Source organism: Falco naumanni, chromosome 15, assembly GCF_017639655.2.
Source record: "Falco naumanni isolate bFalNau1 chromosome 15, bFalNau1.pat, whole genome shotgun sequence".
In the NCBI taxonomy this organism is placed as follows: Eukaryota; Metazoa; Chordata; class Aves; order Falconiformes; family Falconidae; genus Falco; species Falco naumanni.
In genome coordinates, this window is record NC_054068.1 from 1791761 (window position 1) to 1805406 (window position 13646).

Genomic DNA, 13646 nt, shown 5'->3' on the forward strand with positions numbered 1-13646 from the left:
CGCTGGAAGGTGCCCCTGGAGCAGACCACGCACTTGCTGGGCTGGACGCTGGGCAGCGTTGCCGCCGGCCTGGCCTGTGACAGGTAACCGGGGGTCCCCGGGGGCGGGGGGCTCGAGCCCAGCCCCGCTCACAGCCCATCCCCCGGCAGGTTTGGCCGCCGGGCTGCCTTCGTGGTGTCCCTGGTGCTGGCGGTGCCCTTGGGGCTCGGCGTGGCGTTGGCCGTCGACTTCGTCATGGTGCTGGTGGCGCGGCTGCTCTTCGGGGCGGCGCTGGCCGGCGCCTTCCTCTCCCTCTACGTGGCACGTGAGTGTGGTGCGGTGCCCTGGGGACCGGGGGTGCTCCGGGATGCTCTGGGGGACAGGATGCCCTGCACCTGTGGCACCCACGGTGCACCCCTCCCCCCCCCCCCAGGGCTGGAGCTGTGTGACCCCCCGCACCGGCTGGGGGTGACGATGGTGGCCGTTTTCTTCTGGATCGCCGGGGAGCTGCTGCTGCCGGGGCTGGCTGTGCTGTGCCGGGACTGGCGGGTGCTGCAGGGCACCGTCACCATGATCCTGGCTCTGCTGGCTGCCTGCTGGTGGTAAGGCCCCCCCGGGCTGGGGGGTGCGTGCTCAGGGAGGGGGGTGCCATGCCCAGGGAGTGCAGAGGCAGCACCCAGCACGCCCTGCCCAGGGCGGCGGCGGGGATCGAAGGCTGCTGGGGGCTCTTCAGGTGGGGTGCGGGACCCCCCGCCCTGGGTAAATGTTTGCTCAGGTTTGAACTTGAGGGTTTCTGGGCAGCGTTGCTTTGAAACCGGGGAACGGGGGGGGGGGGGGGGGGGGGGGGGGGGTCAGCGCTGGCGGGGGGCCAGGCTCCTGGGGAGCCCTGTGACACCAATGCTCGCGCTCCAGGTGCCCGGCACTGCTGCTGGAGTCACCGCGCTGGCTGCTGGCCACGCAGCAGCTGGAGAGGGCCAGGAAGACCTTGCAGGCGCTGGCCGAAAGCAGTGGCCCTGGCGACGACAGCTCCTGCCACGAGGAGAGCCTCCTCGCCGGTGCGTGGTGGGGGCTGCCAGTGTGGCTGCTGGGCCCCCTCCCCAAAACTGTGGTGCCGAGGGTGGTGGGATGGTCCTGGCTCTAACCCGGCTCCCCTGTCCCGGCAGAGCTGGAGTCCCTGTCCGAGGGGTCCCCGCAGCCCCGGTACCACGCCGTCTGCGAGATCTTCGGCACCAGGGTCATCTGGAAGAACAGCGTCATCCTTGGCTTCACGGCGTGAGCAGGTGGGGGGGTGCCGGTGGGGAGGGGTCTGGCCCGCGGCCCCCTGACCCCAATCTCCTGCAGGTTCATCGGCTCTGGCATCCGCCACTGCTTCACCCGCAACCTGGCCCCCCACCTGCCGCATTTCTTCTCTTCCTACTTCGTCCTGGTGGGCACCGAGGCAGCTGCCTGCCTCTTCGTCTGTGTGACGGCCGAGCGCTTCGGGCGCCGCGCCATCCTCCTGCTCTGCGCCATCCTCACCGGCATCTCCTCCCTTCTGCTGCTGGCCCTCACTCAGTGTAAGGATGGACAGGGACCCCAGCCCTCCCTGCAGTGGGATGCAGCCCCCAGCTGGGGGTGGGAGCAGGGTGCTTGGTGGGGGTTTGTGTGCAGGATTTGACCCCTGATGGTGCTTCCCCCCTCCCCCCCCCCCAGACCTGCTGGACCTCATTGTCCTGACCCTGTCCGTGGTGGGCATCACTGCCTCCCATGCCGTCACCATCCTCAGCATCTTCTTTGCCAGTGAGGTTCTCCCCACCGTGGTCAGGTAAGGGGGCAGCCGCCACCCTCCCTGTGCTACCCTGGGGTTGGGGTGGGGGGATGCCTGGGGAGGGTCCCCCGGGCCCCCTCTGAGTGTGTTTCCTCCCGCAGGGGTGCAGGGCTGGGCCTGGTCGTGGGGGCCAGCTTCGTGGGCAAGGCAGCCGCCCCCATCACTGCCATCCCCAACAGCCGCGGCTTCTTCCTGCACCACGTGGTGTTCGCCTCCTTCGCCATCCTCGCCGTCCTCAGCATCATGCTGCTGCCAGAGAGCCAGGGCCGCAGCCTGCCCCAGTCCCTGCAGGATGGCGAGAGCCAGCGCCGGCCCCCCCCTGTTCCGCCAGCCCCCCCGCGAGGACCACCTGCCCCTGATCTCCCCCCACAGCATCCCCCATGACTACTCCCACCTCGCTGCCTCCACCAAGGGGTTGCTGAGCTCCCCGGCTGCCCCCCACAAGATATAACCATGTCCCCCCTCCTCAGGATCTCCCCGCTGCGGGGGAACTGAGCACGGTGCTGGGACCCCCGCCCGTGGGTGCTCGCGGGGGCAGTGGGGTGCAGCAGGACACATGCAGCGGCCGGGCTGGGGGGGGCTGCGCACCCACCCCATGGCCGGGCTGGATCCTGCCTCAGGAGGAGCTGTGCTGGGAGCCCTGGGGCGGGGGTGATGCCCCCCCAGGGTGTCTGTGGCAGGCGCCCGTGGGCTGCCAATAAAAGTGCCTTGTTTGTAGGGGGGGCAGCTGGCATGGTCGGGGTGCACAGTGCCCCTGCCACCGGCCTCCTTCTCTGGGATCTTTATTATGGGGGTGACCGGGGGTCTCCTCGCCCACCCCACCCGGCTCTGCGGGGCCTTTCCCCGGGGTGTCCCCCGCCCCCCAGGGTTGCCCATGTGCTCGGCCCCTGCCGTCCTGGGGTTTGCTGGGCACGGGGGCTGCGGCCACGTGCAGGCAAGCAAGCCCCTGCTCAAGGCCTCTTGGTGCACACGCGTGTGCAAAGCCCCTGCAGCCGGGTGTCTTGTGCACGGCCATATGCAAAGCTGCTGCACCTGGGCATCACGTGCGTGCACAAGCCCCTCTGCCCGTTCCCTGCCCCAGCCCCTCGGGTGGGCAGTGGGGTGCCCTCCTCCTGCCCCCCCCCAGGTCCCTGCTATTGCCCGTAGAGGTCGGCCAGGCGCCGAAAGCGTGGCCCCCACTCGTTCAGGTAGTCGTAGTCCTGGTCCTCGTCTGTCAGGCTGGAGACGATGGAGCTGAGGGGGCTGGCGACTGAGCCCGAGCCCTCGTAGTCGTAGATGAGGGCCGTGTCATAGGGGGGCATGCTGGGGTCGCTGTCGGCCGCCTCCAGCCCCTGTGGGGACAGGGGCACATGGTCAGCCTCGCCAGGGATGGGGAGCTGAAGGCAAGGGGGGCTCTGAGCCCCCATCCCCACCTCGTTGATGAAGTCCTCGATGTCGGAGGGGCTGCTGGGCAGCTTGCGGGGGGGCTGGGGAGTGACAGAGCTGAGCGGGGCGTCCCTGCGCACCGGTGGCTTGGCCCGCAGTGAGAAGAGCTCGGGGTGCCGAAGCTGGTTGATGTCGTAAGCGTCCTGCAGGGATGGGGGGTCAGGGGTGCGGGGCTGGGATGGGCACCCCTCTCCCGCTTCCCCGGGTCCTGCTCACCTGGTCCTCCTCGCCCCCGCCCTGCTCGTCGTAGTTGAGGATGTTGTCCCGCATGTCGTCCTGCGAGCGCTGCAGCAGCCCCTTGCGCAGAGCCCGCCGGCGCCCGCGCGCCCGCGCTGCCCCCAACGCTGCCAGGACTGCAGGCAGAGGGGGGGGCATGGGCTGGGGGACCAGGGGCGTGGGGCACGCAGGGATGGGTTGGGACAAGGGGTGATGGGTGGGGTGCAGCTGGTTGGGAGAGTGGGATGGGGATGCAGGTAGGGATTTGGGGTGGGGTGGGGTGATGGGGTGGGATGGGTGATGAGGGAAACGGTTGAGGGGAGGTTGGTCGGGGTCAGAATTGGGTGATGGTGTTGGGAGCCATGGGTAGGGACAGGATGGGATGGGCCAGGAGCAGGATGGGGACATGGGGACATGGGTAGGGACAGGATGGGGTGGCCAGGAGCAGGATGGGGCGATGGGTGGGGGGCGAGGTGGTGGAGCGTGCTGGTGGCACTCGGGATGGGTGGGTAGGACCAGTGCTGCATGGTAGAGCCACGGGGCTGGGGCAAGGTGGAGGGGGCGAGGATGGTGGGGGTCTCACTCACCAAGGAGGAGGATGCTGCTGCCGAGGATGATCAGGAGGGCCCCGAGGGTGATGCCGGCCCCGGTGGCGGTGGCAGCCAGGACACCGTCCTCGCAGGTGCCCTCCCGGCCGCAGTGGCACACCGAGACGTTCAGCAGTTGCTGCCGCTCCCGTGGGGGGGTCCCCGAGTCCCGGAGCAGCAGCGGGAGCGAGTAGGACCCCCTGGGCAGCTCCACCAGCACGGCCAGCACGGCGTGGGTCACTGCAGGAGGGGCATGGGCAAGGGGTGAGCGGGGCCCCCCCGGCCCCCTGTGCAGCAGCCCACCCCCCGGGGCACCCCTCACCATTGAAGCGGGTGATGCTCCAGTTGCGGGCGAGCTGGGGGTGCTGGGGGCTGAGCTGGAAGTGGAAGGGGGCACCGTGGGGGGGCCGGTCATCGTCCGTGGCCCCCAGGAGCAGGCTCCCCCCGCGGCCTGGCCGCCCGCAGACCACCCCGGCTGGCAGCTGCAGCAGGGGCGCGTGGTCATTCACCTCCAGGATCTCGATGGAGAGGGTGCCGGTGGCGGAGAGCGGGGGCTCGGCTGGGGGCACAGAGCAGAGGGTCAAGGGGGGAGGCAGGAGCGGGGGGGCGCAGCATGGGGGGGCCGCTCACCGTCATCGCGGGCGAGGACCAGGGCGATGTACCAGCCGCCCTGCAGGAAGGCGGAGGGGTGCAGCAGCTCCCGCTTGGTGCGGACGGTGCCGGTGTGGGGGTCCAGCTGCAGCCAGTCCGCCGGGTCGTAGAGCAGCGCGTAGCTGCGGGTGCAGGGGGTGCATTACACACCCCCCCGCACCCACCCACCCTGGGCTGCGAGTGCAGGAGCCTCAACGCAGCAGGTGCCGGGAGGTGAGGCAAGGGGACCGGGTGCCGAAGCCCATGGCCTGCGACTCACGTGAGGGTCTGGAGCTGGCGGGTGTCGGGGTCGCTGGCGGTGTAGGTGGTGACGGGGGTGCCCGGGGGGGCCCCCTCCAGCACGCTGACCCGCCGCGGGTTCTCACGGAAGATGGGCGCCTCGTTCACGTCCCGCACCCGCACCCGCACCGTGGCCAGTGCCCGGGGGCTGGCGGGGGCCGTGGGCTCCAGCGGCTGCTCATTCTGCACTGACACCGTCAGCTCGAAGCGGTCCCGCACCTCGTGGTCCAGCGGCTGCCGAGAGGGACCACGGGTCAGCCGAGCCACGGGACCCCCAGGCCTCCCCCCGCTGCCCTGCACCCACCTTGGCCACGGAGAGCACGCCATCGTTGGTGTAGGGGTCGGTACGGATGGCGAAGGCACCCTCGGGGTCGCCCTCCAGGATGGTGAATTTGGCCAGCCAGTTGGGCGAGCCGGCCAGGTCTTTGTCGTGCACGAAGACCTTGCCCATGTCCACACCGGCCGCCTGCTCCTCCACCTCCATGGAGAACTGGGGGAGAGTGGCGTGGGGCTGGTATCTACCCCCTTGGGATGCTGCTGCCCCCGAGGGGGCTGGCTCCCTCCCCACAGACCCCTGCACGTCCCCCCTGGCCACTACCTCCTCCTTGGTGAACTCGGGAGGGTTGTCATTGATGTCCTCCAGGTAGATGATGGCCATGGCGGTGGTGGTGAGCCCATCCCCGGACATGTCAGCTGCCTGCACCGTCAGGTTGTACACCCCCATGGTCTGCGGGAAAGGAGGGGGTGGGGTGGCCCTGAGCCCCTCCAGCCCCCTGGACACCCACCATGTCCCCACGCCTGGGGTCTGCTCATGGCTGGAGCTGTGGTTTCACCAGCCAGGGGGTCTCTGGCTACCCCCAGACCCAATGCTGCCTGTGCCCCCTCTGCCCGCTACCTCGCGGTCAAGGCCGGGCCGTGTGGTGCAGATGTCGCCGGTGGTGGCGTTGACGCTAAACATGCTGGTGGCACCCTGCTCCAGGATGGAGTACCGCAGTGCCGCGTTGTCAGTGTCGGGGTCATCAGCATCAGTAGCATCCACCGTCATCACGCAGGTCCCTGTGGCCACAGGAGCCCCCTGGTGAGTGCTGGCAGGGGGGATTGGCTCAGTCCCCAGCCCCCAGCTGGACCCACCTGGCTCAGCCCCCTCAATCACATGCCCAGTGAAGACATCCTGCCGGAAGAGGGGCCGGTTGTCGTTCTGGTCCACGACAATGATCTCCAGGTCGGTGGGGTCCTCCAGCGTCACACCGCCCAGGTCCAGCGCGAAGGCTTTCAGCTGCGGGTGCAGAGCGGGTGGGTTGGGGCCTGGCTGGGGGGGGCGGGGGAGCTGCAGGCAGCCAGGTAGCATCCTTACCCGGAAGCGGTCATTCTCCTCCCGGTCCAGCATGGCATTGAGGAAGACCTTCCCGCTGAACTTGTCAATGGAGAAGATGCCCAGGGGCTCCTCGTCCACCCCCGGCCCCTTGATGCTGTAGATCACCCCCCCCGGCTGCTGCTTGTCCGACTTGATCTACCCCAGGGAAAACAGGGCTGGCAGTCCCAGGGCTGGGGGGGGCTGTCTCCTGCCTGGGGTCCCCCTCTGCCCTGGGTCTCCCCCAACACCATGTTCCACTCCTGGGGGCTGCCCAGAGTGGCCCCCACTCTGCCACCTGAAAGAGAGGGTGGGGGGCTCCCCACCTACCTGCACCAGGAGGTGAGGGATGCGCTTGTGGTTCTCCGAGACGCTGATGGGGGGGATCACCCAGGCCCTCTTCACCCGCCGTGGACCCTCGTGCTGCCGCCAGGGCTGGGGGCTGCCCAGGGCTGCGGCGCCTGGCTGGGCTGGGCTGGCACCCTGAGGGAGACACGCTGCTGCTGGTGTTGCTGGTGTGGTCGGTGCTGCCGGTGACCCCAAAACCTCTGGAGGGGGTTGCGGTGCCGGGGCAGTGGGCAGGGCCTTGCTGGGTGCACAGGTGCCGGGGGCACGGTGCTGGGGTACACGGTGCCAAGGGCACGGTGCTGGGCCCCCCTGATGGGTTTGGGTCTGGGGGAGTGGAGTGGTCGCCCAGCTCCCCAGGGAGCTTAGTGCCAGTGGTCCCCTGACATCCCAATGTGATGGTGGTGGGTCTCCCACTAGGCTCGGTGCCTCCCAGATGACCCCAGTGGTGCCCTGGGCACGGCCCCACGCCACAGCTGGGACCCCTGCAGTGGGGACAAAGGGGCTGTCCCGGGCTGGCGGTGCCTGGCCGCAGCCCCAGCCCATGTCACAGCATGGACGTGGCAGTGAGGGCAGAAGGGGCAGGGGCAGGTTTAGGCTGCACGGGTGGCCCGGCTGGGCCGCAGAACTGGGGTGCTGGGGGGGGACAGGGAGCTGGGGGGCTGGAGTGGAGCTGGGGGATGTGACAGGGAGGGGATTAGGAACAGAGTCTGGGGGAGCAGGTGTTATGGGGGGCTGCAATGGAGGGGGGGAGCTGGGTGGGACTAGGATGGGTTTAGGAGCTGTGAAGGGCTGAGCTGGGGGGTCAGGGAATTGGGGGTGTGGTACGGGGGTCCAGAGCAGGCATGGGGCTGGGAGGTGAGGGTTCGGAGGGGCGCAGGGAGGTGCATGCAGCCCACACCCCCCACCCCCAGGTCCATGCCACCCTCGTCCTGGGACCCGGGGGACCCGGGCTGTTCCCTCCCTAGGGAGGGAGCACATCTGGGCAGCATCAGCCCCTGCACCCACATCTGCACCCACCCGTGGCTGCACCCACCCTGGGTGCCGGGGTGTCCCGGGGTGCCCCAGGTCCCCGTGTGTATCCAGCCCGGGCTGGGGGAGTGGGGCAGAGGGTATGGCTGTGCTGGGGGTCCCTGGGGATGGTGTGGGGCTGTGCAGGGTAGGGGGGCTGCGTGCCTGTCCCACGGGATGGGCAGAACAAGGAGATTGTTTTGAGGCTGTGCCGGGAGCTGCCCTGTGGCTTCCAGCTGTCCCCCTGCCCTCCCCGGGAGAGACTCCCCTGCTGCTGGGGGGCTGCTGGAGCTCAGGGAGGGTGGGGAGGGTGTGAGGGGGGGCGATGGGGGCTCTACTGCTGGGGGGGCCTGCCTTGCAGGTCCCCTTTCCTCCCTCTGCCCTGAGCACCCGGCCATGGGCTCCAGGCCAGAACCCCAACAGCCCCATGTGGCTCGGGCCTGAGACCACGGCGAGGGGCTCTTGGGTGACATGCGTGGACAGGGGGGTGCAGGGAGGGGGTCTGGGACCACAGCTGGGATGGGAAAGGGGGGAGCAGAGTGTTTCCGAGTGCCAAACCCTCCCCCAGATCCCATCTCCTGGTTCACAAACGCAGGCAGTGTGCCGGAGCTGCGGGCTCCCCGCTGCCGCCACCATCTGTGGGGTGGGAAATGCCTCCAGAGGGGCAGCAAGCCCCCGTCCCCCCATCCCCATCCCCGCCGCCCCCCAGGACATGCCTCCACGGGGTCTGGGGTCCAGCCGCCCCCCGGCACCGCGTCCCCATCCCGTCCGACCTTCCCGGGGCATAGACCGTGGGGGTCCCCATCCCTACCCGCACCCCATCCCCATCCCTCCCCCGTCCCCCCGCGCCCCTTACCCGAGCGCAGAGGGGGGCGAGCAGGCAGGCGAGGAGGAGCGGGGGGCCCATGGCGAAGCGGGGCGCAGGGCGGCCGCCAGCCCCGAGCTGCTCGCCGGCCCCGAGCTAAAATAACCGCGGGGCTGGCTGAGTGACAGCACATGTGCTGCCGGGCGGGCCGGGCCCCCCCGGCCGGGCAGCTGTCCCCCGCCGCCCCCCCGGCGCTGCCTGCAGCCCCCTGCCCGACGGGGGCCCGCCGGGGCGGGCGCCGGGGGGCCCGGGGGGATGCAGAGGGGGGCGCCGGGGGGGCCCCGCTGCCCGGGGCGGGGGGGCCGGGGTGCGCGACCCCCGGGGCAGGGCGAGCGGGAACGCGGCAGCTGTCGCCGGGCGCGCCCCGGGGATGCCGCGACGGGGCGGGCGGGAGGCAGAAACCCGGCCCCCGCTGCCCCCGCCACGGCTGGCCTGGCACCGCCACCGCCACCGCCACCGCCACCCGCCAGCGCCACCGGGACCGGGACAGGGACCGGCTCTGCCCGCCCCGCTTCGCCGCGCCCCCCGTCGGGGCGAGCCCGCCCCGGCCCCTCGGCCGTACCCGGGGCCGCCTGCGCTGGCGGCGGGGCCGGGGGGCCGGGGCGGGCTCGAGACGGCGGCATCCAGCGGTGTCCCGGTCCCGGTGGGTCCCCACGGGGCGGAGCAGCACCGGGCTGCTCCTGGAGCCCCGGCAAGGCCCCCGGTCCCGCTGCCGCCCTCGAGCCCCAGCGCCGGTCCCGGTGCTGCTCCCGACGGCCGGGGCAGGTCCCGGTGATGCCCCCGACCCCCAGTGCCTGCCCCGGTGCTGCCCCTAACCCGCGGGGCCGGTTCCGGTGCTGCCCCCGACCCCCGCTGCCGCCCCCGACCCCCGCTGCCCTTCCCGGCGGCTCCGCGAGGCCGCGGCACCAGGTGGCAGCATCGTCCCGGCCACCGGCCCCGGCCCCGGCGGTCCCCGCCTCCCGGGGTCCCGCAGCGGGGAGCGCCCCCCGGGGGGGGTCCCGGGCTGCAGCGGGGCTGGGAAGCCGCCCTGGGCCTGGAAATTCCCTGGCTAGGGAGTATGCGGCGTTTCGGTGACACTGGTGGCATCACTGGCTGCTGTGGGGACCCCGGCCCGGCCGGTGCCGCTCCCCTTCTTGGCAATGAGGGCCCTCGGTGCCCCCCCAGTGTGTGGCATCATTTGGGGCGCGGTGCCCTCATAGGGCACTGATACCGGGTATGGCACCAGGTGTGGGACGAGGGACACAGGACATGTCTTCTGTCCATCCCCAGCAGCTGAGCGGTGGTGGCAGGGCTGTCAGTGCCCCAGGGACCGTGGGAGGGGACATGGAGCCATGCCATGTGTGGGTGAGCGCTGGGCACCGGTGACCGGCGGCGTAACTGGGCCCGGGCATGGGCAGTGGCGCTCACTTGCCTGTCCGTCTGTCCAATCCCATCCATCTGCCTGTTCGCCCCGCCACCCCGCATCACCGTCACGGCGAGGAGCTGCCCCGCTGGTGCTGGCTGGGGGTCCTGGCAGCCGCCGCTGACCCTAACGCGCCGTGGCAGCGGGGTGGTGGAGCAGATGTTCCCTGCCACCGGCACCGCGGCACAGGGGTGCGGGGGTGGCAGACGTGACAGGCTCTGACAAGGTGCCAGTTTCAGCTCGTGGTGCCGGTGCTGCCAGTCACAGGAGCTGCCTGGCGCCGGTGGCATGGCTCTGGCAGTCACGGCCTGACCTTTGCCCCCGCACCGCCATCCCCTCCCTTTGCAAACTGAGGCTCCCACTTGGGGGGGCAGGGCTTTGGGGTCCCACAGCTGCTGGGCCCAAACCTGCGACCTCCCTTGTCATGCCAAGTCGGAGAAGGGGTCACCCTATTTTGGAGGGGCCCAGTCCCCCTGTCCCAGCTGACACCCTCTGATGTGCCCACGCCACTGCAAGAGCTGTGGGTGTTGGGACCAGTCATGTCCCTACTGTGGGTGCAGTGGGACCAGTCGTGGCCCCAGCGCAGGGACTGGGGGGGCTGGGCAGTGCCCTGTCCCCACCATGCCCAGTGCCGGGGAGAGCGAGCAGCCAGGAGCGCGGGTTGAGGTGCTCAACCACGAGGTGCCAAACACAGCGCAGCAGCTATAAAGTCACTGGAGCTTCGGGTTTTATGTGGCAATAAAAGATAATGTCAGCGATAAAGCGCGGAGCAGGCCCTGGCGTGCCAAGCGCCTGCCGAGCCGGGGCAGGGTGGGCTGCTGGGCGCGGGGGGGGGGGGCATGGGGGCGTGGGCAGCCCCAGGGGACACCCCGGCAAGGTATCACCTTGCCCGGGGCAAGCAGGTCCCCGGGTGCCCCAGGGTGGGCTGCAGGCAGGGGGATGCTGTGGGATGGCCAGCACTGGTGGGGCCAGCATTACTGGTGGACACATAAAAGATGCTCCTTGGGGTTGTTGTTGTTTTAATGGTTTTATTGCGCGATGCTGGGACGGGCCTGGCAGGCCTTAATGAAGGAGATTGATGGCTTAATAGCCTGTAGCCATTACGGGGTAATTGAATGGTTGTGTACATATGATCAGACCATTAATGCGGACGTGGCTCGCAAGCGAAGCGCCCGGAGGAGCCGTGGGGGGGACATGTGCAGCCCTCCCACACCCCTGACGGACGTAGCATGGGGGGAGCAGAGCCCATGGCCTTGGGGAACCCCATCCATCCCTGAGGTCCGTGCTGTGTTGGTGTCCCAGGGCCACATCCAGCAGTGAGGGGATGGAGCAGGTCTCCAGGTTCATCCAGTGGCACCGGGTCACTCAAACCCATGACCTGCCAGCTCAGCTCCCAGCCTGGGCTCTGGGCCACCATAACCAGGTGCTTTAACAAGGCTTTTAATTAACAGGCGCCATATATAGGGGTAAACAGCAGTGAGGGAGTAGAAGTGGAGCTGTGGGGGTTCTGCATGGTTGGCAACCCCAAAACGGGGCTGACCACTGACCACCCTCCCTGTGAACGCCGCCGCCGAGGAGAAAACCCAGCAGAGCTGCTGCTGGGTCCCCGCGCCAAGGTGTGAGTCAAACTACTCATTTTAGTGTGTGACAACCAGGTGTTTTACAGTATTTGCTACCTGTGATCATCCATCAAAGCAATCGATAGCGTTCCTGCAGAGTTTTATTAATGATCTTGTCACCGGGCTGGTGCTGGGTGTCTGGGGTTGTCGAGAATGATAGATCATTAAGAGCTTTTGCTGCTATTTATTCTCCAGTGACCTTGTCTCTCTCCATTGTTGCTTGCTTAAGAGTTATGAATGTGAGACATGATAATTTGATATTGATCTATTTGGTAAGTTAAAAAATTTACTGCATCGTCAATGTTTTAACAAAGGATCTGCCCGGTCCCTCCCACAGACCGGTGGTTGCTGCACTCCGCGGCGAGGGGGCAAGCCGGGCACCGTGCCAGCATCCGTGGGCTGGAGTGCTGGGCCTGCCGGCCGTGGGATGGTGAGGGGTGGCTGCGAGAGCTCTGCCGTGTTCCTGGTGCCCCTGCGAGACCCTGTCCCAACCCCTGCTGAGCCTGGAGTACCGGCACCCTGGTGCTGGCGCTGCCCTGGAGATGCTGCCGCGGGCAGGGTGCAGCAGCGGTCAGAGCGGGCGCCCGGCTGTTCGGTGTCATCACTTGTGCTCCCTGTCCCTTCCCAGCGCCTCCAGGGTCCTGTCAGCTGGTGGAGAAATCTGGGGCTCCCTGTCACCCCCTTAGCACCGGACAGGACCAGACCAGCATCCCACTGCTGTGCTACCTCCCGGGGCACTGGACCCACTGGTTGGGGACCCACAGCGCACGGCCGCCATCCCTCGCTGCTGTTATTGATCGCCACCGCCTGCTGCCGCGGGGCTGGCAGCTCACGCATGAAGTCAAACAGGGACAAAAATCCGTTTATAAAGGTACGGCTTATCGATACTGCCTGTCCTCCAGGAAATCGATGACCTTCAGACGGGGGCACTGGTGTCAGCCGCGCACACACATGCAGTGTAATTCATGTGCTGCATCTGCTCCCCAGTGCCTCCAACACCCTGCTCGGCTCTGCCCCCACCCCACCCCAGACCGTGACCCCCCCGTGGCTTGCACCCCTCACCACTCCGTGGCCAAGACCAAAAGCCGAGCCCATCTCCGGCGCCTGCCCAGCCACGTTGTTCCTCCCCATCTCCCTGGGCTCCCTGCATGTTCCTCAACGCTTCACGGCTCTTCTGTCACACTGAGGTCACCGCAAGCCCCTGGCAGCCATCCCGGCCCCTTCCTCCCCGTTATGGGGCAGGTGCCACAGGGCTCCTCAGCACTGGCCAGGGCAGCGGGGCTCTGTGCCGGTGGTGTCACTGCCCCTGCCATCAGTCTGCGCCGGGCACGGGCTGGCACGGGAGCACCTGGCTGGGGGAGATGTGCTGGGCTGGTAACCGTAAGCCAGTATTTGATTTTTACATTTATTCTTTACTTCTTCACTTCTGCTGGGAAATGGGAGGCAGGGCCTGGTGGAGCAGGGAGGTGGATGCTAACGATTCACAGCAGGTAATGGGGCATCCCATGAAGAGCAGGATCCCACCAGTGAGAGGATCCACTCGCCCTCTCAGGCTCTCCTCCCCTGTAAACCAGACTATCAGGAAAGCTGCTCAGTCCATGAGAAAGGGCAGAGAGGATGCAAAATTACCAGGCGTCACCGCAGCTGGCTGAAGACAGTTTAATCTAAAGAGTAATTTCATCTGGCGATGAGTTGCACGTGGCCTGAGGTAGAGCTATAACGAGGACGAGCATCCAGAGGCAGATGAAGGCAAGGTGGGGAAGCCAGGGTGCCCGGACAGCCCTTCCCACCCAGGCAGAGCAGCTCCGCCGGCTTGGCATCATGGGGCTGAGACCCACCGAGGCCAGCCGGGCTCATCTGCCCCAGCAGCTGCGGCCGGGACCAGCTCGGGGTGGATGCGGGGGTGTCTGTGGTGTCTGCTTTTCACCTGCCCCCCACCACCTCCATGGGGGCTAAATAGAGCAACTCTGGCCAGCAAGCGCCCGCTGCCAGCACTGGCACGGGTGGCAGTCCTGGCCCGGGACCCCCCAGCATTCATCCCCCTCCCCCTTCTAGACCCAGGGCTGCTCTGAGCCCCCTGCAAAGGGCTCTTGCACAAGAAAGGTGGCC

The 13646-nt window shown here is 68.4% G+C and overlaps 2 protein-coding genes across 2 annotated transcripts; one reads left to right on the forward strand and one right to left on the reverse strand.

Moving 5' to 3' along the window:
• SLC22A31 (solute carrier family 22 member 31) lies at window positions 1–2551 on the forward strand. The gene is made up of 8 exons (XM_040615828.1): window positions 1–83; window positions 150–304; window positions 413–581; window positions 892–1034; window positions 1143–1251; window positions 1321–1535; window positions 1672–1783; window positions 1888–2551. The coding sequence occupies exons 2-8, from the start codon at window positions 235–237 to the stop codon at window positions 2168–2170; spliced, it is 1101 nt and encodes a 366-aa protein (XP_040471762.1). The 5' UTR covers window positions 1–83; window positions 150–234; the 3' UTR covers window positions 2171–2551.
• Window positions 2552–2919: 368 nt separating this feature from the next.
• On the reverse strand, window positions 2920–8558 carry CDH15 (cadherin 15). The gene is made up of 13 exons (XM_040615530.1): window positions 8508–8558; window positions 6299–6454; window positions 6076–6220; window positions 5840–6000; window positions 5543–5671; window positions 5249–5434; window positions 4925–5178; window positions 4645–4787; window positions 4337–4573; window positions 4015–4254; window positions 3428–3564; window positions 3199–3354; window positions 2920–3117 (listed from the first exon to the last, which is right to left on the reverse strand). The coding sequence occupies exons 1-13, from the start codon at window positions 8556–8558 to the stop codon at window positions 2920–2922; spliced, it is 2193 nt and encodes a 730-aa protein (XP_040471464.1).
• Between the last annotated feature and the right edge of the window lie 5088 nt (window positions 8559–13646).

Bases quoted from the DNA above. Each gene is read 5' to 3' on its own strand.
- SLC22A31 (XM_040615828.1), top strand. From the start codon at position 235: ATGGTGCTGGTGGCGCGGCTGCTCTTCGGGGCGGCGCTGGCCGGCGCC. The intron at 305-412 runs GTGAGTGTGGTG...CCCCCCCCCCAG, and splicing joins CCTCTCCCTCTACGTGGCAC to GGCTGGAGCTGTGTGACCCC. The intron at 582-891 runs GTAAGGCCCCCC...CTCGCGCTCCAG, and splicing joins CTGCTGGCTGCCTGCTGGTG to GTGCCCGGCACTGCTGCTGG.
- CDH15 (XM_040615530.1), bottom strand. From the start codon at position 8,558: ATGGGCCCCCCGCTCCTCCTCGCCTGCCTGCTCGCCCCCCTCTGCGCT. The intron at 5,672-5,839 runs GTAGCGGGCAGA...CCTTTCCCGCAG, and splicing joins GGCCCGGCCTTGACCGCGAG to ACCATGGGGGTGTACAACCT. The intron at 4,788-4,924 runs GTGAGTCGCAGG...CTGCACCCGCAG, and splicing joins CGCCAGCTCCAGACCCTCAC to CTACGCGCTGCTCTACGACC.